This window comes from Lontra canadensis, unplaced genomic scaffold (genome assembly GCF_010015895.1).
Source record: "Lontra canadensis isolate GAN:19392208 unplaced genomic scaffold, GSC_riverotter_1.0 scaffold36, whole genome shotgun sequence".
NCBI lineage: Eukaryota > Metazoa > Chordata > Mammalia > Carnivora > Mustelidae > Lontra > Lontra canadensis.
Genome location: NW_022631030.1, coordinates 4,049,206 through 4,072,790, shown reverse-complemented (window position 1 = coordinate 4,072,790; position 23,585 = coordinate 4,049,206). Strand labels below are relative to the sequence as shown.

General features: G+C 52.5%; 2 protein-coding genes across 3 annotated transcripts; both read right to left on the bottom strand.

The window, feature by feature from the left end:
* Positions 1-36: 36 nt before the first annotated feature.
* On the bottom strand, positions 37-11,078 carry HINFP (histone H4 transcription factor). Its single transcript, XM_032868705.1, has 10 exons — positions 10,965-11,078; positions 6,306-6,490; positions 3,562-3,791; positions 3,197-3,308; positions 2,887-3,039; positions 2,091-2,168; positions 1,882-2,002; positions 1,652-1,790; positions 1,437-1,561; positions 37-457 (listed from the first exon to the last, which is right to left on the bottom strand). Exons 1-10 carry the CDS (start codon positions 11,009-11,011, stop codon positions 37-39), a joined length of 1,611 nt encoding a protein of 536 aa, XP_032724596.1. The 5' UTR covers positions 11,012-11,078.
* A 3,166-nt stretch (positions 11,079-14,244) lies between these two features.
* Positions 14,245-23,425, bottom strand: C2CD2L (C2CD2 like). 2 transcript variants are annotated; one of them, XM_032868701.1, is made up of 14 exons: positions 22,670-23,425; positions 20,571-20,666; positions 20,089-20,208; positions 19,810-19,920; positions 19,605-19,721; positions 19,399-19,510; positions 19,148-19,256; positions 18,274-18,338; positions 18,057-18,184; positions 17,784-17,958; positions 16,990-17,091; positions 16,730-16,866; positions 16,357-16,642; positions 14,245-15,340 (listed from the first exon to the last, which is right to left on the bottom strand). In XM_032868701.1, the coding sequence occupies exons 1-14, from the start codon at positions 23,021-23,023 to the stop codon at positions 15,129-15,131; spliced, it is 2,124 nt and encodes a 707-aa protein (XP_032724592.1). In that variant the 5' UTR covers positions 23,024-23,425; the 3' UTR covers positions 14,245-15,128. The 2 variants fall into 2 exon arrangements, with proteins under 2 accessions (XP_032724592.1, XP_032724593.1); XM_032868702.1 differs by having other exon boundaries at positions 16,730-16,863.
* Positions 23,426-23,585: the final 160 nt, after the last annotated feature.

Here is a 23,585-nt window from a genome sequence, read left to right as displayed (position 1 = left end):
GGGGCCTGGGGTGGAAATGGTCAGGCTCCGCAGCCTTCACACCATCCCTTCTGGCTCCTCCGCTATTCCCTGAAACTTTTCCATGATGTCCCCTGAGGGGGGCTCAGGGGCTGGCGGGGGCTCTCCCGGGGCTTCCGATAGCACATAGTAGACAATCTCTTGCTCGCCTTGGGCGTTGGTCTGATTCACCACATGGATGACGGGGCTGGGAGTGTCCTGAGAGGCTGGGAGGCCTGTCCCCTGGCTGCTCCCGCCCTCCCCCTCCTCTTCAGCCTCCTCCTGGGGTCCTGGCTCCCCAGGCACTGCTTCAAGAATGATGCCCTGAAGGCTGCTCTCATTCAGCGACGCTCCCAGGCCCGATCCCTCTTGCGGCTGCCGGAGCAGCTGCTGTGTCAGCTCCACACTCTCGTAGCGAACAAGCTGCAGCCGCATGTAGCCATCTTCATGCTCCTTGTACCTGGTGAAGCAGGAGCACACAGGGCAGCGACCGTGCGCAGGGGGACATGGAACGTCCCGGTGAGCGGCAAGGTAAGGGACAGACATGAGGGGGTGGGACAGGCCTTGGGATTTTAAGCGACAGGAGTTGGAGACCAAAAAGATCTTTAGGGGAATATGTGGAAGACAAGACAAGAGGGAAAGAGCAGTACTTACGATGGGAAATCATATGTAGGAACTTGAGACGCAGGGAGAGAGGAAGAGAAGGTGGGATAAAGACATGATCTGTGTTGGAGGGTGGGGGTGTCGCAGGAATTAGGAGACGGTCACGGAGCTATGGGTCAGGACCCTTAGGCTCCAGTTGTGATTCTGGCTGCAGGGCTCCAGAACCACATTTAAAAATCAATATAATCATCTTTGCTCCACCACTTTATTCTCAGGGTTCCTCAAGCCTGAATGGAGATGGTGGATTATCATCAAATTCAAAGAAATTTTTAAAGATTTTATTTATTTATTTGAGGGGCGCCTGGGTGGCTCAGTGGGTTAAGCCGCTGCCTTCGGCTCAGGTCATGATCTCAGGGTCCTGGGATCGAGCCCCGCATCGGGCTCTCTGCTCGGCAGGGAGCCTGCTTCCTCCTCTCTCTCTGCCTGCCTCTCTGCCTGCTTGTGATCTCTCTCTGTCAAATAAATGAATAAAATCTTCAAAAAAAAAAAAAAAAGAAAAAAAAAAAAGATTTTATTTATTTATTTGAGAGAGCGAGCACAAGTAGGAAGGGGCCAAACGGTGAGGGGCAGAGGGAGAAGCAGACCCCCCACTGGGCAGACAGCCCGATGCAGGCGGACCCCAGGACCTTGGCTGGGATCATGACCTGGGCCGAAAGCAGATGCTTAAGCGACTGAGCCACCCAGGCGTTCCAAATTTGAGGTTTTTAACTTGTTGAAAAGGTATGGGGAGGTGCGGAGGGGAAGGTCTGTGAATCTAGAGGGCAGGGTTGACATACCGAAAACGGGGGTGCCCTGAGGGCCACTTGAACTGGTGCTTCTCACGAAGATGCACAGTGAGGTTGTTGCCCCTCGTGAAGCATTTGTCACACACATGACACTTGTACCTTGGCTCTGAGTCTCCCTGATAGGGAGGGGAGGACAGTGAGGCCAACTCTCCACCCCGGGTTCCCCACACCTCTGCCTGCCCTCTCCCACCGACAGCCCCACTCACTTCATGCACTTTTCGGTAATGGGACTTGATGGAGCAGAGGGATCGCGCACTGAAGCTGCAGTTCTCAAAATCACACCTGTAGGCTGGCTCCTTGCTGTGGGTATCCAGGTGCTTCCGCAGGTCAATCAGATTCTTGCAGCTGTGGGGAGAGGTCAGGCGGGGCTGGAGGGCACGGGGGACGCTGGACCGTGAGTTCTCGGACTTCTAGCCCCTTAGCTGGTTCCCCTTACCTGTAGTCACAACAGTCACACTTGAAGGGCCGGTCCTCGCTGTGGCGAAAGCGCATGTGGTTTCGGAGGGAGGATGGCAGCGGACAGGTCATATCACACAGAGGGCACTTATAGTGATTCACTGAGAGGAGCAGAGAGGGGGGCCGTGACCTGAAGCCTAGCGGGAACCTGGAGGGAGGGCCAGGCGCGAGGGGGCTCTGGCTACTCACCGTGGTTACGCATATGGTCCCGCAAGAGCCGCTCCGTGGCAAATCTCTTGGAGCAGTGAGAGCACTGGAAGCGCTGCTCTGGGGCAGAACAGGCAGAAGACAGGGTGGGCTGAGGGGGATGGCGGGGAGGTGCCAGCAAGCCCGGGAGAGAGGAGCCACCCGAGAAAAGGGGGAGCTTAAGAACTAGGGATAGACACAGTACCACTGAAGGAGCACGGGGCTTGGGAGTCGAGAACTTGAATTAGAATCCCTGCTTGCCCCCTAACTAGCTGTGCAACCTCATATAAGTGATTTAACCTGAGATTCAGTTTCTTCATCTGCAAAAAGAGGGTGAGGGGTGCCTGAGTAGCTCAGCTGGTTAAGTGTGTGCCTTCGGCTCAGGTCATGATCCCAGAGTCCTGGGATGGAGTCCCACACCAGGCTCCCTGTTGAGCAGGGAGCCTGCTTCTCCCTTGGCCTATTGCTCCCCCTGCTTGTGCTCTCGGGCCCTCTCTCTCACAAATAAATATATACACACATACATAAAATCTTCAAAAAAAAAAAAAAAAAGAGGGGGTAAGAAGCACACATCATGGGGCTGTGGGAATTCACTGGGAAAAGAGAGCACATGGTAAGCACTGAATAAAACATCTAATGATTCTCAGGCAGCCAAGGCTGTGGCAGGTGACTGAGCCCTAAGACAGAAGTAGCCAAACTGCAGATGCCTTCAGTGGCCCCCTCTCCCAGGAACATGCCCTTAACCCCCACCCCAAGCAGGACAGCCTACACCCACTCCCCTTCTTCTCGGACTGCTTACGATCCAAAGAGGTCTGGCGACGGATGTGATCTAAGAACTTGGTGTTGTTGGCAAACATGCCCCCACAGGTGGGGCAGGCCACCACCTTCTCCTGGGTATGGCTGCGGAGGTGCTCTCGAAGCTTCCGGCAGTCCTTGAAGGTGCAGGTACAGCCTGGGAAGGAAAGCCCAGTCAGGCTCCAGCCACGGACCCCCAGAGCAGGCTCTGGTGCTGAGTCTCCAGACAGTAGCGACCCTTACCCCATGGGACTGGGCCCATGCCTAGCTGCCCTAGGCCCTCAGCAACCCCAGGCATTCTTTAAAGGCCCTACCTTTCCAGCCACACAGCACCACATGGTTGTCCTTGCCGACCGCCTGGTACTCACAGCACAGGCTGTGCGCTTCCACGTGCCGATAGAACCACTCGGGATTGTCGAAGGAACTCTGTACCAGGAGCAACTTGGGGTGAGGATGGGTAGAAGGACTTTGACCCCTACGTGTACAAGGGGGGCTCCTTGGCTGTCTCCCAAATTAGGTCGGCAGGGGCATGCCCCTCCCTATTTGAGCAAGGGAGCTACCTGGAAATGAGATGCTAGCAGGAACCTGGAATACATAGGGCATCCCTGAGAGGGTCAAGGCATCGTGAGCTAAGATCCCCAACTTCCTTCCGCCCCCATTCCCAGCACTGCCCGCTGACCTCACAGTGCTCCCACAGACACAGGAAGTGGTCAGGGATGTCAGGGATGATGTTGCGGCTCTGGAAGTCCAGGATGCAGGGGCTGAGGTTGGCCTGGCTCTGCAGGGCCTGCAGCCCCCACTGCTTCAGCTTGGTGTGGTAGCAGTGGAAGTAAACGTGGCGGATGAGGTCAGCCGAACTGTCCATAGAACAAAAGCCACACTCCTGCCACAAGCAGGAGAATTCCTCCTCTGCAGAAAGATGTTTAGAAGGAAGAGTCTGATACTTTGCAAAGCTCAGTTCTCCTACCTATAGCACTTAGCAGCGAGAGAGGAGGCTGGACTCTGACCCAATTACCAGCAGTTCATTTCGCAAATACCAGCATTTAACTACCACCAATCGTGCCCCAGGCACTGGGGATACAAAGAGTAAAAAGGGTCCCAGTCCCCACCCTCACAACAGCTTTCAGTCATGGAGAAAAAACATTAATCGAGTAATCACACGTATGAATGTAAAACCCCAGCCAGTCCCAAGCTCTATGAGGGGGTGGTGGTCTGGGGTACTATAACATCATCAAGCAGAGGTCATCTGATATGGACAGGGATGACTTGGAAGTGTCCCTGTGTTGAGATGTGAAGGGTGAGTATCTGTAAACTAGAGGGAGAAGTGTGGCTGTTGATGCAGAGGGAAGGGTGTGTTCAAGGCCCGGTGCCCAAAACTCCCAGATGGCAGGGGTGGCTGGCAGGCGCTAGTGGCTCCGGATTTCTGCCTCAGCCTCCCAGTTCGGGACACCTCCCACTCCTTCCTTCAGACCAGTCCTTCCTTTCCCTATATTCTCCCCGAGGCCTGTCCTCTCTGGAAAAGCCATTGACTGCTGCAGTCCACTGCCTGGTTCTTAAGCAGCTCTCTCCAAGCACATTTTCTTTCTTCTTTTTTTTTTTTAAGATTTTATTTATTTATTTGACAGAGATCACAAGTAGGCAGAGAGGCAGGCTTTAACCCACTGAGCCACCCAGGTGCCCCTCCAAGCACATTTTCAAGTCTTTACAGGGGCTTAGTTGTTTTAGAAAGTAGGTACTTAAAAAAATATAAAGGGCGGGTGCCTGGGTGGCTTAGTTGCTTGAGCATCTGTCTTTGGCTCAGGTCATGATCCCAGGGTCCTAGATTGAGTCCTGCATGGCAGCTGGGGGTGAGGTCCTTGCTCGGCGGGAGTCTGCTTCTCCCTCTGCCCCCTCCCTTGCTAGTGTGTGCGTGCTCTCTCTCTCTCTCTCTCTCTCTCACAAATAAATAAATAAAATACTTGAAAAATATCTATATAAGGGGCACCTGAGTGGCTCAGCTGCTTGAGCATCCAACTCCTGATGTTGGGTCAAGTCTTGATCTCACAGTCATGAGTTCAAGCCCCATGCTGGGCATAGAGCCTACTTTAAAACACACACACACATACCCTAATTTCTCTTTCACACAGGGGCGCCTGGGTAGCTCAGTGGGTTCAGCCTCTGCCTTCAGCTCAGGTCATGGTCTCAGGGTCCTGAGATCGAGCCCCACATCGGGCTCTCTGCTCGGTGGGGAGCCTTCTTCTTCCTCCCTCTCTGCCTGCCTCTCTGCCTGCCTGTGATCTCTCTCTTTGTTAAATAAACAAATAAAATCTTTAAAAAAGAATTTCTCTTTCATACGTATATTATTTGACTTCTAAAACTATTGCTTATAGTTCATAGTCACGAGACTTAAAACAGAATTTGAGACAGGGGAAAGAGAGCTGCCTCTGTACTTTCTGCAGAACAGAGTTCTTTAAACTGTGTTGTGACCTATTAGTGACTGCAGAAATCAATTTAGAGGACTGCAAACCAATTTTTTTTTTAATTTATTTGAGAGAGAGAGAGAGAGAGAGAGAATGAGAGCATGAGAAAGGAGAGATCAGAGGGAGAAGCAGACTTTCCGCCGAGCAGGAAGCCCAATGTGGGACTTGATCCCAGGACTCCAGGATCATGACCTGAGCCGAAGGCAGCCGCTCAACCAACTGAGCCACCCAGGTGCCCCTGCACACCAATTTTTTTAAGGAGGCTCCAGGCTCAACATGGGGCTTGAACTCATGACTCTGAGATGAAGAGTTGAGTGCTCCACCGACTGAGCCAGCCAAGCGCCCCTCTGCATTTCTTTTTTTTTAAATGAAAAAGAACAAGACAGAACACTTCAGAGAGCATTTAATAGAGGCAAGGATTATTTCAAGTATTTTTTAACTTTTGTGTATGGGGTTGGGATGTAAAATGTATTCCTAACTGGCAGCGGCAGTAAAGAAAAAACCGAGAAGCACTACCAGAGAATCAGACAAGCAGGCTGTTGACAGTATGTACAGTACGATCCTTTTTAAAAAATAAAATCCTCTTTATCTAGTGTACATATGTGGGGCGCCTGGGTGGCTCAGTGGGTTAAGCCTCTGCCTTCAGCTCAGGTCATGATCTCAGGGTCCTGGGATCGAGCCCCACATCGGGCTCTCTGCTCAGCGGGGAGCTTGCTTCCCCCTCTCTCCTCTGCCTACTTGTGATCTCTGTCAGATAAATAAATAAAATCTTTTAAAAAATGTACATATTTATGCACATACCAAAAATGTGCATATATATTGCCCTTTGATGGCAGGCTGGCAGATTCGTTCCATTTTCTATAAGGCGTCTACCATGTTTTTATAAGCAAAAACGGCACCATTAGGAAAAGTCAGATTTCCCACCTTCCTTGAGCTCTTTCCCCTTCCTGTCCTGCTCCCTTACCAAGTGGGTCCTCCTCCTCCTCTTCCTCCTCTCCGGAGCCGTGCAGGTGCTGCTGCAGGTGCTGAGTGACATGCTCGCAGAACTCCTCCATGGCTGAGCACACAAAGGAGCAGGACCCCCACTCGCACTGGAGCCCCAGGTTCTCCTTCCGGGGAACTTTCGCCGGGGGCGGCATGGCCCTCACCCTAGAAGAGGAAGAGATCCACAGCTACAAGGATTCCACCAAGTGCTGCTGGGGGCAAACGGGTGCACAGCCTGCCAAGAACCGGCAGGCGTTTCTCCCATGACCCGCGAGGAACAGCTACTGCGGCTCGGTTCCTCGAGCCCCTGGAAGCCGCCTGGTGTGCCTGTGAAGGGAAAACACACGCTAACATCACGGAGCGGGTGCCAGGCACTGAGCTAAGAACTTCAACAGCCGATTTCTCATGAAGCTTCAGAGCGACAGGCTGAGAAGGAATTAATTATTCCAACGAAACGCAGAACACTGTGCACAAGTTCAAAGAGATGGCTCCGGGCAAGGAACAGACTTCAAATCCACACTCCTGTGTCCACCACCTATTAGCTGTGTGACGGTGGCCAAGTCACTTCACCCTCCGAATCCCGAACATCCCAGCTTCGAAATGGGGATAACAAAACCCTTTGTTTTTCATTTCACACTTACTATACAGGTCAACACATTACATGATGTCACTGAATTACCAACACCACCCAATGAGGGAAGTACTATTTTTAACTTCACTTACAGGTAAGAACTTCAGGTTCGGAGAGGTTAACTGGTTTGCTCAAAGCAGGCCACACACTAGTGGGGCGGTAGGGTCAGGTCAGGCTGACTCCAAAGTCCGTATTCTTTCTAACCCACACAGCTTGCGGATGAGCCCCAAAGCTCTTTATCTCTTACTGCATCTGTCCGAAGTCCCTGCCAGAATTTTAAACCACCATTCAAATTGCCTTTGCCTAACCTACCCAGCAGATACTGAGCACTCCCCTAACATGCTCAGAACTAAAACGTCCAGGTGACCCTGAACAACAGACATGTGAACTGGGCAGATCCACTTATATGCGGAGTTCTGCAATACTTTTAGAATACATTGGAAAACTTTCCGGAGGTTTGCAACAATCTGAAAAAATTCCCAGACAAATTAGGTAGTCTAGATATATCTAAAGAATTAAGAAAAATTTAGGTAGGTCACGAATACATAAATACTAATCTATTTTAGAATACAAGTCTGTTTTACTATTTACTATTTATTATCTATTATTTATTATTTAATACCATAAAATATACCCAAATCTATTATAAAAAGTTAAAATTTATTGTCTACCTGGCTGGCTCAGTCAGTGAAGCATGTAACTCTTGATCTTGGGGTCATGAGTTCAAGCCCCACACTGGGTGTATAGTACTTAAATTTTGAAAAAAGTTAAAATTTATCAAAGCTTACACACACACAGACAGTACATTATCCTTTCATTTATGTCTAGTGTTAGTAATATGTGCAACACCTGCAGTGTTTTGTTTCATATAAGACAATATTGATGTAGGTTCTGACAGACGATTCACCTTATAAAGAGGCCACATAAAACTAACAGTATCAATAAATACAGTCCAGTACTATAAACCTATGTTCTCTTTCTTATGATTTTCTTAATAACGGGAGGAAAAGTAGGGAAAGCCTTCCTAAGTCAGACATAACATCCCAAACCTCCTCTCTCCTGCCTACAGGATCAAGTCCATTGAGAAATGCACGCACGGCTCTTCTCCAACTGGCCTCAACTTACTTCTCCAGAAACGGAGAAAGGACACTATCATGACTGAGGGCCTACCATGAGTCAGCCCCTTCATTTCTTTTTTTTTTTTTTTTTAAATGAAGACTTTATTTATTTATTTGACAGAGATCACAAGCAGGCAGAGAGGCAGGCAGAGAGAGATGGGGGGATGCAGGGCTCAATTCCAGGACCCTGAGATCATGACCTGAGCCGAACGCAGAGGCTCAACACACTGAGCCACCCAGGCCCCCCTTAAACTTCATTTCATTTGATGTAAGAGCATCCTGACTCTTATCCAAAGATCATGCACTTCCTCGTCGACACCATGCTGCTGCTCTGGCTTCCTCTCCCGTCCGTTCATTCCTCTCTTTGATCCAACCATCTTTGTCCCTAAACACATTACATTCTCCCCAAACTCTGCCTGAGAAACTTCCACCTACCCTCAAGCCCAGTGTCCCTTCCTGGGTGAGTCCTTTCCAATTTATCCTGGTAAAACTGGAAAATCCAGCTGCTGTCCCTGCAGCACTGTGTACTGCTTTGTTACAGCGCTGTTACAACGGAATGGAACATCTGTCTCCCCCAGACTAGGGGCCTCTCAGGACAGGGACCTCACCCCTTCCCTTCCCTTTCCCAGCATTAGCCCAGAGCTCTGTACTCTTCAGACAATGTCAGGATCTGATCATATTCCAGGAAGCCTTCCTAAATTACTTGCCCCTCGGATTACTCCTGTCTCTCGGTGCTATGGCTGCCATAGCTAACACCAGAAAATCTCAACCCGATTTGTATGCTGCCCATGGTCATTTGATGTGTTCTATTCTCATTCACACAAATGGGACAGTATTAGCTGCTTTGGAGCAGGAACCACACCACGCGCATCTGTCTCCCTATACTGTGTCCAGCACAGTGCTGAGCACAGATACTGAAAACATATACCTGTTGTCTGACTGGGTAAGGCCCAGCAGGTATCTAGGCATCTAGATATCTAGAATGACTTGAAAATTAGGCAAAGCTCCCTGAATCCCTCTTTTGCTGTCCCCCAGCGTTCTTTACTTTCTCTCCTTGTGCCCTGCTTGTCTCCACCCTGGGGAAGCTGTGGGACAGTGACTATCCGGACACCATTCCTCCTTCTGTAGGCAAGGAATACAGTGAGGCACCCTGTATACTGGAGAGGGCATTGGACCAACTGTCAGAAAGCCTAGGTTCAAGTTTCCTGCCTCAATTACTTTACTCTGCCTCAAAAAATGTAACATTAAGAATGTACAGTACACAAAGCACTGTTCTAAGTGTCCTGTATGTATAAAAACTCATTAATACAACAACCCACCTACTAAGGTATTATTCTCCCACTCCACAAATAAGGTAATGGGCCCTGATAGGTTAAGTAATTTACCCAAGGCCACAAAGCTAGTGATGGAGACAGAATTCAAAGCCAGGGAGTTTGGCTCCGTTCTCCTCCTACACCCGCCATCTTATCTCTTTGTCTGATTCCTTCCTTCCCCCATAGACCTTGTATCCGTATACACAATACCCCAAACATGTTTTATTAAGTAGTTATTCTGCCAGCTTCCCCCAATAAACTGTGAGCTCCTAGAAAGTCTGGCCTGTGCCCCATTCAGTTCTAACTTCAGGACCAGCACACCCTCATACAAACTCTTTTAATGTTTAAGTGAACCTATAACTTATTACTTTACTTTTTTGATAAATAACCTAACTTCCTCGAACCTGTTTTTTTTTAATGTAAAATCACAACTAGTGATAGACTGAACTAATATCACAACTAATACTAATATCACATCTAGTGATAGACTGAACAAACCTGGTTAGAAACCACCAACATGGGGCGCCTGGGTGGCTCAGTGGGTTAAGCCGCTGCCTTTGGCTCAGGTCATGATCTCAGGGTCCTGGGATGTAGCCCCGCATCCGGCTCCCTGCTCAGCAGGGAGCCTGCTTCCCGCCCCCCTCTCTCTGCCTGCCTCTCTGCCTACTTGTGATCTCTGTCTGTCAAAATAAAATCTTTAAAAAAAAAAAAAAAAGAAAGAAGCCACCAACATTTACTAGCTGTCACCTCCTTCAAGTTACTTAAACCTCAGTTTCCCATAAAGCAGGGGAATCATTAAGCCTGTCCCACTGAATTGATTTATGGACTAAACTAAATAATGTATATTAAAATGCTTAGCATAACATCCCGCCAGAACTCAACAAGTGTTAGCTGTTTGTATCCTTGCTTCTGAGGGTGAGATGATCTAAGCACAATTCTACAAAAAGGTCAACAAAAGGACCACCGGAGAAATCCCTAACACTCTTCATCTGGAATCACAGTAAGAAGAAATCAGCAAATACTTACGGGTATATATTTTAACGCAAGGCACCAACAGATAACCCTGAACGATATTCAAGAAAAGGAGAGACCTATGTCCTCAACCTCCTAAGGACTCACAATCTGGCCGAAGAGATGACTCTGATGTATGAAGACAACCGCCAAAACAAAGCGTCGATGGGGGGAGCCAGGACAGAAAAAAATCCCAGTGCAGAAGCGAAGCAGGAAAGACTTGCCCTAAGCGGCGGGGCCCGGGCCCCTGAAACACCGGTCGAATTCGGAGAAAGGGAGACAGTCCCGGCTGGTAAAACCTCTCCCTCGCAGCCTCGCAGGCTTCCCGGAGTCCTTCTCCCACTAAGGCATGGCGGTAACCATGTCTCAGAAGCAGTGAAGCCCCAGACGAGGGAGCTGGGAGATACGAGTCGGGGTTAGGGGTCGGAGGCACTGCAGGCGCAGGGCAGACAGACGTGGCCAAGCTGCCAGAAGAAGCTTCGCGGAGGTGACCAAAGAGCCTGGCCCCGGGAGCCTGCTCAGAGAGCACCCCGACGCTGCCACGGGAAAACCGCAGTCCAGCTTACCGTCCCTCCACTGCCGGCTCTCTCCAGCTCTTCCCACCTCGGACCATCTCCGGAAGGGCGCTTGAGCGACGGCCAGCGAGAGCCAATCGCCGCTCTCAAATCCCTCTAACAGCCAATGGAAGCTGCGACTGACGGAAACCGTGCGCGACCAAAATACGGAAGGGGTGGGAGTGAGGACCGGCGGGCTGCGGGGAAGGTAGCTTTGCTGGCCGCCGCGCGGACTGGGATCCCAAGGTCCCGAATTCGCCCAACTGCGCAGACTCCGCGCTGGCACCCACTGGGCCTGCGCGGGGCTCGAGCTGAGCGCCGAGCGCTGCCTCTCCTTTCTCGCGTGGCTTACTGCGTTAGCTGCGGGCGAGCGCAGGGAAGAGGAGTGGGAGGCGGTGGCAGCTGCGCGCGGGGCTGCGTGCACCGAGCTGTCAGCCCCTCTCGACCCAAACTGAAGTTCTACCTCTACCCTCACCCTCTTACTCTTATTTCTTTTAAATATCCGTATTCCAGTGCCATCTTTTCCCTCCACCACCTCTCCCCTTCCGAGACTCAGTGAACAGCCGCGTTATCTATCCACTCCTTCAAACCAGAAACCCAGCAGTCCTCCCTGATCCGTTACCTACCATCCTCCGCCCAAGTCCTGTGAATTTTAACTTCTTAAACACGGGAGCTCTCAAATTCAACCCCCACCCTTCGCCGTCCCCTCGCTAGTCTATTAACGACGCCCAGCCCCATGTCTACACTATCTGGTTCCATCGCGTGCACTCTCCCTTCCCTACAAGACCTTCCCCACGAAGAAATTTTGATTAAACCACGACACTGCTTTCAACACTTCAAGGCCTTCTGTGGCCCGGAGGCAAAAACCCCAAACCATACTGAGGCTTTCTAGACCCTTCGGTATCTGAGTCCTGCATACTGCAACCGTGTCTTTCGTCCTGGTCCTCACCTTCTGCTCTCCAGTCCAGTTTCTTGCGGTTTCTCGACCACACCTAGCCGCCTTTTACCTTTCCTGCCTTGTACTTGCTGTTTCCTCTGCCTGGTGCCATCTTCCCCCTTCTCCCCCTCTGACATGTATCTGATTGACTCCTACTCATTCTTCCAGTAGGGGAGGGCAGGGGTTGTATGTGCTCTTCACGCACGTGACTCCATCACTTAGCCTAGCAGCTCAAACATTAAGGGTTCGAGACATATTTGTTAAATAATGTACCTTAGTAAAGTTCATTGGGGTTGAGATTTATTTTGTTATGTTTTTCTGTATTTTTCTAACCTAAAAATAAGCCTATATGATTCATGTAATCAGAAAACACATTAAATGTTTAATATAAATGAAAGACACTGTTAAAAATGACAAAGTCAGAGTAAAATCAGAAATTTGTGCATGAAGTTTGTTACTAACAGTGGACTATGGCGTTGTCCCTATTTTAAAATCGGGTTTTTAAAAAAATATAATTCTGAAGTAATAAAAATATAGTTTATCAACTTCATTCCTTCAAAAGTACAGTCATAGTAATACACAAAATGCCAACCTTCTTTTAATTCAGATTTACACCACTGAAGATGGTTTTTAGCTTTAATTTAGCAATTTCATGAAGAAAAATTCATTCACAGAGCTATGTAGATTCAAAACAATTTTCACAGAGCAAAAATTTCAGGATAGCTCTGGGATCCACACATGACTCCAGAATTTTAGACCACATCTTGCTGTCTAGCATTATTTACTTCCATTTCAATCTGCTTCTCTTGAAAACAAGCTACAATTTTGGTTGGAAAATTCAGGAATATCCTGAGATTTGTTCTTTATTCTCAGTAAATAAGCTACTTCTTAGATCAAGGGAAACAGATTGATAAATCTCTGAGTTTTCTTGACCTAGAGTTGAGCATATCACTATATCCAAATTAACCAAACATCCATACTCTGCCACTCTTACTAAATATGCTATATTCGGGGGGCGCCTGTGTGGCTCAGTGGGTTAATCCTCGGCCTTCGGCTCCGGTCATGATCTCAAGGTCCTGGGATAGGGCCCCGCATCGGGCTCTCTGCTCAGCGGGGATCCTGCTTTCCCCTCCCTCTCTGCCTGCCTCTCTGCCTACTTGTGATCTGTCAAATAAATAAATAAAATCTTAAAAAAATACTATATTTGGGGGGCGAGGTGGTTAAGTGTCTGCATTGGGCTCAGAGCAAGTTCTAGGACTGAGTCCCCTCTCAGGCTCCCTGCTCAACTGGGAGTCTGCTTCTCCCTCTGCCCCTCACTCTGCTGGTGCACACACTCTCTCTCTCTCTTTCAAATAAATAAATAAATAAATAAATAAATAAATTCCTATATTCAGTGACTAGTATGGATGGGACATGGGAAAGATTGACAGTTCCATGCTGCCTACCCAAAGGCATGTGCCCTAAACCCCCTGTGATGTAAGTCAGTTAGAATGGTGAGGCTGGAGGTGACCTGAATGATTATCTAGGTCACTCTTCATTTTAGGGATGAGGAAGTGGAGGTCCAGAAAGGAGAAGTGGTCTGTCCAAGGTCACTTGGTGTGTCTGTGGCACACTCGGGCTTTCTGTCCCAGGTCCAGGGCTCTGTCTGACATCCTGCAGCAGCTTACCTGGTTCAAATCCTGGGTAAGGTCCCACAGAACGGGAACCAGGGGTGTAGAATTTGCTAGCAGCCAGAACTCCCTGAAGCTTGGCCATATTTAGGAATGAAAGACTTTTCAGTATGATGAAAACTTTATAAGACTTCCCCCTCCCAATCTGTCTCTTGTGAGGCAACAGTTAGCACTTATTCAGCATTGACCATATGCCAGCAGAATAGTAAGCACTTCATGCATTTACTTCTCAGCCACAACCAAGTCATAGCTACTATCACAGTTCCCATTTTACAGATGAAAAAACTGAGGTACTCTGTGGTAACGTAACTTGCCCGAGGCCACACGGGTAATTAGAAGAACCGAGACTCAAATTTAGGCCATCTAGATCCAGAATCCATGCTTAGGATCCTATCATATCCTGGAAGGAGCAGCCTATTCAAGAAAGGGGAATGAAGATGCCTGTACGAGTTGACTGACTTTTTTCTCTGATTGATGTTTTTTGCTATGACTTCACCCTTCAAAGACTCGTTCTCCCATCGTCTCTCCACGCATCCCTTCTTCCCTGCATGAACTTCTTAGCAGACCCAACATGTGTGTCATCTACCCCACCACACTATCTGGGCCCCCCCCCCCCGTCTCTGATCTTCCCACCCTACCAATGCCACAGCCTAGCTGCTCACTGACCTTTCAAAGGAGAACCAGATTATAAACTCCAATTTGACTTTAATTTAATAAATTAAATTCCAAGCCATCACACAGCAATGGACATCATCATCTCCCAACACACAGAGGTGTAGCCCTGCTCTTGTGCCATCATCATCACAGTCTTTAATGAAGCCCCTGAAGCCATTTCTCTGGGGAAGGCTTCCACCCAGCTCCTGGCTCCCTCCTTCCTACAGAGCCACTGCTCACGGAGAAGGCATCAAGTACAAAAACAGTAATAAAGGGGAGGGAGGGATGAGGAGCAGGAGGGGAGGCAGGGAGGTGGGGAGTACCTGCCCCCCTTCCGGGGCACCGGCCCGGCTGTGAGCTGCCAATGTCCCCAGAGGCAGACACTGGTGCTGGTCGGAGTGGGGACCTGAGGGAGACATGGGAGTCCTGTCCCAAAGGGAATTAACTGCCTACCCTCCTGGGACAGGAAAGAAGGGTCACCTGGGAGAGATGCCCTCTCTGATCTGTTTGCTGAGGGTCCTGGACCACACATATAAATAGAAAAGAGAATAAATAGGGGAGGAAGGACCAGCTGAGGAGCTGAGCACCCTGGGGCTCCTCTGAGGGGCCAATGTCAACAGCAGGCAACCAGTTCTGAGGAATGCCCACATGTGCCGGGACAGAGCCCTCCTCTCACTCCCAGCCACCCACTCCCTCTTCTGCATCCTCAGCAACGGGCGCCCGCCTGTCTCATGCTTCCCGTTGCAAGTACCCTTCCAACTGGCCCCACAGCCCAGGGTGCACAGGGCTTCCTGGAACCCAGAGGGCTTCCCTGGCCCAGGCTGTTGGGAATCCAGGAAGGGGAATGGAAGAGGATGTGGGGGGTGGGCTGAGAGGACTCCTGCCCTCTCCTAGCTCAGGAGGTGAGAAGGGCCCTCAGAGCTGGGGGCTGGGATTGCCATTGGCCTTGGGTTTGGATTTGAAGGAAAAGCGCTTGATAAGGCGGCGAGAAAAGCTGCCAGCCTTCTTTCGGACACTGGGTGTGGCCGTGGCGTTGGAGAGGTCGTCGTGTGATTGGCTCAGACCAGCTTCCTTCTGGCGAGGCCTCCGGCGGAAGATAAGCTTCGTGCCACTGCGCAGGAAACTCACTGTGGGGGAAGAGGGGAGGCTGAGGCAGAGAGAGGGGCACAGCTCGCATGGGGTGAGGTGGGGAGCAGAGAAAGGACCAAGCGCTCAGGGGTTGAAGATACAGAAGCAGTTCCTCTGTCTAAAAGCCAGGCTTCCTTACAAAAAAAAGTAGAGACAAAATATGCCTTCTATCTTTCCTAAGGAGAAAAATGGAGGTGCTTATGGGATTCCTGTGTTTACTCCTGGCTACTGCCGCTGAGCACCAGACTGACAACTGGGCCTCTACTATGGGAAGACAAAGGCTGAGCAGAGGGTACTCCTAAAAGCCCATAAAGTCATGGAAGGACAAGGTAGGCACTGACTCGTCAACCAAATTCCAGGATGTAAGCAGGAAGCGGGGCAGCTGGAAAACCTCAAGGAGGTAAATTCAGAACCAACATAATGAGAAAAGTGCTTACACAGCGGGCTTTGGACTTAGGAATCTCATTATCCCAAGAAGTGATGAAGGCTTAAGTCACAGTTAAATACATTTGTGGTTCACAGACTCATTGGCAGAGGTATAAAAATGTGGGGGGCAAGCCCCTCATCCTTAGAAGTGAGAAAAGCACCACGCCTATCCCTGAGCCAGCCATGTGGCTGCTAGAAGGACATTCCTAGAGTTGATCCCAGGGTAGGATTCCTTATACTCATAAGGAAGAGAGTACAGAATGGAAGGAGAGGGGAGGAAAAAAAGAAAGACCATAGGAAAGAACGTAAGTGCTTAGACCCAAGAAGAAAAGTGTAGGTAAAGGGAAAGACTCTGGCATCCCTTGCTGTCACTGGCGCCTGTCAGATCCAGGCCAGGAGCCTAGGCAGTAAGTTCTCCTTCTCTACTCTGGCTTGGCTGAAACAGGCTGGGAACTCTGGGGATCCCTTAGCAGAGGAAGGAGAAGGCAAAACTGGGTTGAGAATCCCATTCCCCTAGGTGTCCAGTAGGACCCAGGTCCTGATACTGGGCATAAAAGAAAGGGAGGGGGTGCTGCCAATGTCTCCCCACCTTTGTGATCCTTGAGGCTGCGGGTCTCCAGCGCACCGGTAGACCCTGTTTCCGACTCAACGTCATCCACAGACGGCCTCTCAGAAATGTCCGAACGTGTTGTCTCATCTGCTTCCTGGACGCTGGTGGGGCTGGAGAGGGCATCGAGGGGTCCTGGGGACGTGGCTGGTGGGTCTGAGGGCGGGGAGGAGGGACCCCCACTGGTTCCTGCGTCCTCCCGCATGGAGGCGTCCAGGGATGCCGCATAGCCCAGAGATAGTGCCAACTCGTCCTGAGCAATGGGCACCTGGCAGGAGCGACATGTTTTAATGGGCAGGAGTGACCCATCAGGGCTTTCTTCCTATCCCAGCTCCTCTCCTCAGAGCCATGTTACCTTGGAAACGCCAGAGATGATAAGAGTGCTACGCTTGGTGGGTGTCTTTTTGGCTGCCCGCCCGCTGGGCTCAGTGAGCTGACGAATCGCTGTCTCTGCGACAGGGTCCAAGCCGTTGGAAAGGTGGCTCTCCCCTGCTGGGGGGTACAGAGGCTGGATAACCTGACTGCTCCCTGGCTCCTGGGTCCCACACAAAATGGCTTCTTGACTCTGGGGCCCCCATGCCCGCCGACACTCACACCTCCTGATCCCCCACTCACGGCTGCTGCTGTGGGAGGTGCTGCTGGGGCCGCTGCTCTCACTCAGCACAGTTGTCGTCTTCTCAGTCACCTCCACCTTGGACGGGGAGCGGGAGGGGGAGTCTGGTGGGTGGGGGAGGGTCAGTGAGCTGGGAGGTGCCTTAAAGTGGCCCCCACCCCCTACTGTATTAAGATGCAGGCTTTGGCTGACTCAGAGGGCAGGGGTGACTAAGGGACAGTTAATCACACAGGTGATTAATAAGATGCCAGGGGGGGCAAAAAGGCACCATGGGAACCAATGGGAGTTTGGGGAAGGGTCGTGGGGCCCACCCAGGGCATGGGGAGATGCCATGAAGATGCCTGGGGGCAGGGGGAGCCCCGTGGTGCCCCCAGAAATGGGAAGAATGTCATGGAGGGCCCCCAGGAGTGAGACAAGTATCACAGAGGTCACTGGGTTAGTTGGCAGATCCCAAAGGTGCTAGAAGGTTGAGGGTGGAGGGAGGGACAACTAGGTGCCTGGGTCTGGGGAAAGGGCTGGCAGGAGACCTGTGAAAAGACAGCAGGGAACGGGGGAGACAGAAGGGCAAGGGTCCTGCAGGAGGGCCCGGCAGACCCAGGATCCCAGGATGGTTGGCAGGAGAGGAACAGTGGGGGAAAAGGAAGGATGTAAGGGGAGGTCTGAGAGACAAAGATGATGAGGAAGTTGTGGCTGGAAAACAGGAGGAGCTGGAATTAGGGCTTCCCTTGCCCTTCCCTGCCCCACACAGGTCTGCAGCCAGGGGACCCTGGCTTGAACTGGGCTCCCTTCTCTTTACCTAGTTTCCCTTCTACACGGGGCCGGGACTGGACGGTGGTGACTGTGGTCACAATGGTGCCATCAGGCATGATGGTCCGGTCTAGCTCGATCTTCTTGGTGGGTGTGATGCTGGGGCGTGGCGTGGAGGGAGTTGGAGTGCCCAGGTTCTGGGGGGAGCCCTCCTCATACTGAAGCTGCCAAGAAGGGGAAGAGCAAAGAGGCGGAGCTCAAAGACTGCCCTTCCCCAGTCCCCGGTGTCCTCCCGTCAACCCCCCTGGGCTCAGCTTCTCACCTCTACTGCCATGGTGGCCGCAGGTCCCAGGGCTTTTCCCGGCCCAGGGGTGAGTGGGCAGACCTGTCTTCGGGACAGAGGTCTGGAAGGGGGGCCCACAGACAGTGTGATCTGGCCCAAGATTTCAGCTGGGGAAAGGGACAGCATTGTGAGCTGGGCCCATGACCAGGCCCCACTTAGCACCCAGCAGAGGGGCTCCTCCCTGCCCCATACTCACAGTCGCTGCAGCTTCCACTCTTCAGCACTTTGAGGCTCAGCTCCCGGCTCTGGGGGCCCAGATCCCTGTGGCCAAGGGGAGGTGAGGCAGGGAGGGTGACGATTAGCAAACCAAACCCACCCTCGAACTGATCACAGGCCAAAGGCAAAGAGGGGTGTACATAAACAAGCAGGAACAAGGGCTCCAATTGGATTAACTCCTGCTCTCCAAAAATATTCTCTCTTCCAGGGGCACCTGGCCAGCTGAGTTGTGGAAGAGCACGTGACTCCTGATGTCAGGGTCATGAGATGGAGCCCCACATTGGGTGGAGAGATCACTTAAATCAATGAAATTTTTTAAAAAATGGAACAAACAAACACCCTCTCTTACCAAGGGAATAGGACAGGGTTCTGCGCAGTATGCTGGGCATGGATCCTCCCTGGTCTTGCCCTCCCTGTCTCTCTCTCTGTGTCAAACCCCCCCCTCCCCTTTGCTCAGGCTGTTTCCTCTGCCAAAAACACTTTTCTGTCACACTCTGTTGAAATCTTATTCTTGCTGGAAGGTGTGCTTTAAATGCCACCTCCTCCACGAAGCCTACTCTGATCTTTATTACCCCCCTGTGGGAATTAATCTCCCCCACTTAAGCATGCCCAGGGCAAATCTTGACTGGAGCCCTTATCCCATCTTCTTTATGTACATCTGTCTCTGCCTGGAGCCTGCAATCAACTTGGTCATGTCTGTATCCCAGGACCTAGGCCAGGGCCTAGCATACAACTGGGGCTCACACAAGAGTGTACTGACAGCAGAGCTGATTCATGCCAGAGCTATGCTGGAAGGGTTTGATCCTCAGTCTGCCCATGAGAGCAGGGGTGGGGGTGGAGGAGTCACTCCTTACAGGGCCAGGTCCTCGGTCCACTCCACCTCGGGACCAGCGCTCACGGGCTTGGTCCACTTCTGTTGCACTGGGTTGTCGAGCTCAGCTACACAGCACAGTTCCCCAGTGCCTGGGAGGAACCAGAAATTAGATGACGCTCAGATCAAAGACAGGAAGCCACTGAGGAATAATGAAGCCACACCCTTGGCAGAAGGACAGGGAGCACCTGCACCCATAGTCTTAGCAGTCTCCCAGCTGCTTCTGGCTCTTACCTTCCAACTCACTTCCCAGGTGAGATGCTCGAAGCTGCCGTAGGAATAACCGTGTAGGTCTGGAGATGGGAGGTTGTGCCTGGGGCACCATGGGTGGCTTCTCACTGGGCACCTAAGAGCAGAAGGAGGTAAAAAGAACAGGAATCCCAACAGAGCACACTGGGGACATTCCGCTTACAAACGATTTGCTTTGAGGACCTACTTACCGGGCCTCCAGGCACAGAGCAAGCCCTGAGGTTGACCATCATGGCCGGCTGGGTGCTGACAATGGCGTCCTCAATCAACTCTTCAATCGTGGAGAGCTCCACCTGCTCCTCGCCTCTCTGCATGGTGAAGAAAACAAAGAGATGGGGCCCCCAGCTCTGCATAGCCTCCCTGCTCTGCCTCTTCCGCCCCAGCCTGCCCCCTTACCTCCCTGGCCTGCAGCTTGGGAAGAACCGTCAGGCTGAGGTCTGGGCGATCAGTAAAGGCCCAGGACACGAGCAGCCCCTCGTCAGGGATTTCCTCCAGGCTGACTTCCAACTGCGGGGGAGGGACAAAGGGGTGGGTTGACTTGCCTCATGCCTCCAACTGACTCCCTACTCCCCAGGACCCTCCCTTCCCTGATTCTGTCCCAGAGAGGAACCCAAATGCAAGGCTGAGGCCTTGAACCACCCCCTACCCAACTCGGTTTCCCACATCCCCCTCCACCTGTGTTGGTGGCAGTGTCAGAGTGACGTGGTAGGTCTCCATGGAGACGGCAGCGGGGGACTGCTGGGTCACAGAGACTGGGAACATCACCTCCTCAGCAGAGAGCTGGCAATGCAGCACCTGAGACCAGCAAGGCAAAGAGGCAACGAGGGTCAGGTGTGATGGGAGGATGGGGGCTCAACCCTGCTTCGCTCTGCCCTATAAAGAGCCTACCCCACCTGCTTTTCCTTGGGGCTTCTTTGGGGTCACAAGCCCATAAAAGAAATAAAACCCAAAGACTCCCCGTCCAGAAAAATGCAGACACATACACATGTGCCCCATTTCGCATGTAATTTGAATGCGGCTCTCAGACCTCCCGAACCCAGTCCTCGGATGCCAAAGGCATTCAGAGACTCCCAAGTCAAGAGCCCTCAGACTAAAAGGAACTCTTGGGATCAGCCCCCGTCAGGCCCTGTGGAAGGCAGTGCCCCGCAAACCCTTACCATGGTGCGGTCCGATTGGTCTACGCAGGTCACATGACTAATGCTGGTTCTGGGTGGGACCTGGGGCACCTCCTCAAAGGCGATTTGGATGGAACTCTGAGGGAGTAATGTGGACATAGGCTCAGGTCTCTGGAGCTGCCCCCCACAGGGCTGGCCTGCTCAGTTATTGGCTGGGCCCTGGCACTGCGGAGGCTGCAGGCTGGCTGCTGGCCCCTCCTTGGCTCAGGGCTTTAGGGCAGGAAGTGTTCCCCTAGAACCACACCCCTCTGGGGCCTGCAGTTACTAGGGAGAGCTGTCGAGCTAGACCACCTCAAAGATCAGATCACCTTGAGCAGAAGACCCTAGATTTCTCCTGGAATTATCAGGAGCCTCCCTCTTCTCCCCTCACCTTCTTCTTCATCTCCCAACCTACCCCCAAAGAAAGGTGTGCATAGAAAAAAATAGTAATAAACGTTTTGGTTGGTACATACATATAACTGGGGAGAGAGAGACACAGCTGAGCTAAGGGTAAAGGAAGCAAGGCCACTTGAATCAAGACAAGAGTTGAAGAAACGAGGCTAAGGCTTCTTCCAGATAAATAGGATGCGGAGACTCAAGGGTATGACCCTATCCATATTGTTGGGGTTGAAGACTAGCTCAGCACGGCCTTGGGGAACTTTCCCAGAGGGACTGGGAAGAAAAGCAAGCTCAGAGGGCTCAAGGGTCCGGGACTGCTAATTCCTCAAGGCAAACAGCAGGGTGGTATTAGGCAGCGGAAAGCTGCTTAGCTTAGGTCTTGAAAGAGTTTCCTAATTCTTATACAGCGACGGAAACAGCCTACTGAAGCACCATCCAGAGAGCAGGATGGGAAGAAGAATTGAAGAGGGGGCACAAATTGAGCTGGCTGCCCTTCCTCGGGTCTTGGGATGGGAGGAAACAAATTCACGGGACTCATGAGCCTGGCAAATCAGGGAATACCAACTTCTCTGTTCCTGTCGCTGGCTTGTTTGAAGGCCAGGCCCAGGGAGATAGGGAGATGGATGCTTGGAACCCCAATCTCCCCACCCCCTGCAAGGGAGGCCAATGTCCAGCTGAGTCAGCTGTCCCGAGGAGCCACTCCTGACCTAGGGACAAGGTACAGGAAAAACTGGGCGGAGTGATGAGTTCAAGATGTGGACTAACAGAAGCCATCTGGCTTTCTGCTGGCTAGCTGGACAGAGGAGACCGGGCAACTTCTTGTGTGGCCACTTTTGCTTCTAGGCATCTGGAGAGCTAGCAAAGCCCTAGTGGGAGCTGGAGCTAGAGAACCCTCTGGGCAGGAGGCTGATAGACAGTGAGGACGAAGAGAGATCACTGCGCCAGGATGGGAGAGGGCCCCATGACAGGGAGGCCTCTACCTCCCACCCTACCTCAGTCTTATGACCACGCTTCCTGCCCTACTTCCTGGGAGACCAGATGCCCATGGTGCAATGGGAGGAAGTAGGTTGGGCTGGTTTGTGACTGACCCTCAAGGGGCAGCTCCAGGCTCATCCACTGAGAAGGGCACAGATCTGCTCTCCACTTTAACACCTTTTCCTCGATATATATGCTGCAGGTCAGCAAGAAGGAGGATGTGCTAGTCTGTATCAGTGAAATTACTAAAGGCTTGGCAGGGTTGGTAATTCATGCTCCTTGGGGATCTATCTGCCTGGTCAAACCAGGGATTAGGGGCATGAAATGTTAACTGGGTGTGGTGGCATGAGGACCAGGCAAATTCCTTCTGCAGGTGCACCTGTTTCCCTGCCATCCCCGTTCCTCCAACACAACCAGCACCCAGGCTACACGGAAGTGCCCTCAGGCCCAGGGATTAGCGTTGCTATGAGAACAGCAACTTGTGCTCAGGTTTGGAGCCAGAGAGTACCTCCACCACAGAATAGAGAATATGGGACATGGCTAGATTTCCACAACCTCCAGCCTCACCTGCACCCTTTTCTCTAATCCCAGAGGGGAAGAGAAGCCATAGGGTTCTCCAGCTGATCCCCACCCCCATCTGGTCCTCCAGGCAGAAGCAGACCCTCCCTCCCTCCCTTGGAAGGAAAGGCTGAGTGAGGGGAACACTCAGGTGCTCCTGTCCAACTCACCCCGTCCCTGCAGGCCTGCTCGTTCAACGCTCGCACCCAAGCCCGTTGCCAGTTCTCTCGGAAAGACTTGAAGGCGAAGAGCGACGCCAGGAGGCCCCGGACGCCTGGCTCCTCGGGGGCGCCGGCCCGAGTCGGCCGCAGCCGCAGCAGCGAGCGCCACACGCCCAGCTCCCGCAGGGAGCCCGCGGGCTCCGCAGCTAAGGCGGGTCCCGGGCCCCGGCCCCCACGGACCCGCGCCAGCCACAAGCCCCGGGCATACTGTAGCAGCCAGCCAAACACCGTGAGCAGCGAGGCGGCGAAAAGGATCAGCAGGGCCGCCCAGCCCACGTCCTGCTGCCACCAGCCCGGATCCATGCTCCGCGCGGGCTCCGATCCGGGCCCCGGCTCGGGCTCAGCCGCTGCCCCGGGGGAGCATGGCCCGGGCGGGCCGCGGGGCTGGGGCGGGCTCCCCCGGGGCTGGGCGCGCGCGGGCTCGGGGGCTCTGCGGGGCTGGGTGTCCGGAACTAGCGGGTGCCACAGATCGATGAGAGGAGTCCTGGGGGGGTCGCGACGTCGGGGTCCCTCTCTGCGCGGTCCGGTTCCCTCCTTGGTTGGTCCGGCAGTCCGACCTGGGTTAGTCTCCGGCCAGCGCCCGACTCCTCCCACGGCGCGGGCCCTCCCGGACCCGGGCGGGGACTCGTCTGCAGAGACGTGGGGGATCGAGGACCGGCACCGGCTCCGGAAGGGCTGCGTGCGCAAAGCTGACACTGACAACACGGCCGGCGCCCCGCCCCCACCCGCCCTTAAAGGAGCCGCACCCGCGCTGGGCGGGGCTTGGCGAGCCCGGGGCTCCAGGGCTTGGAGGAGGGCGGGAGGACCACACAGAGTGGAGGAGGTTCCGGGGTTGAAAATAGGCGGGATCTTTGACCACCCCGCC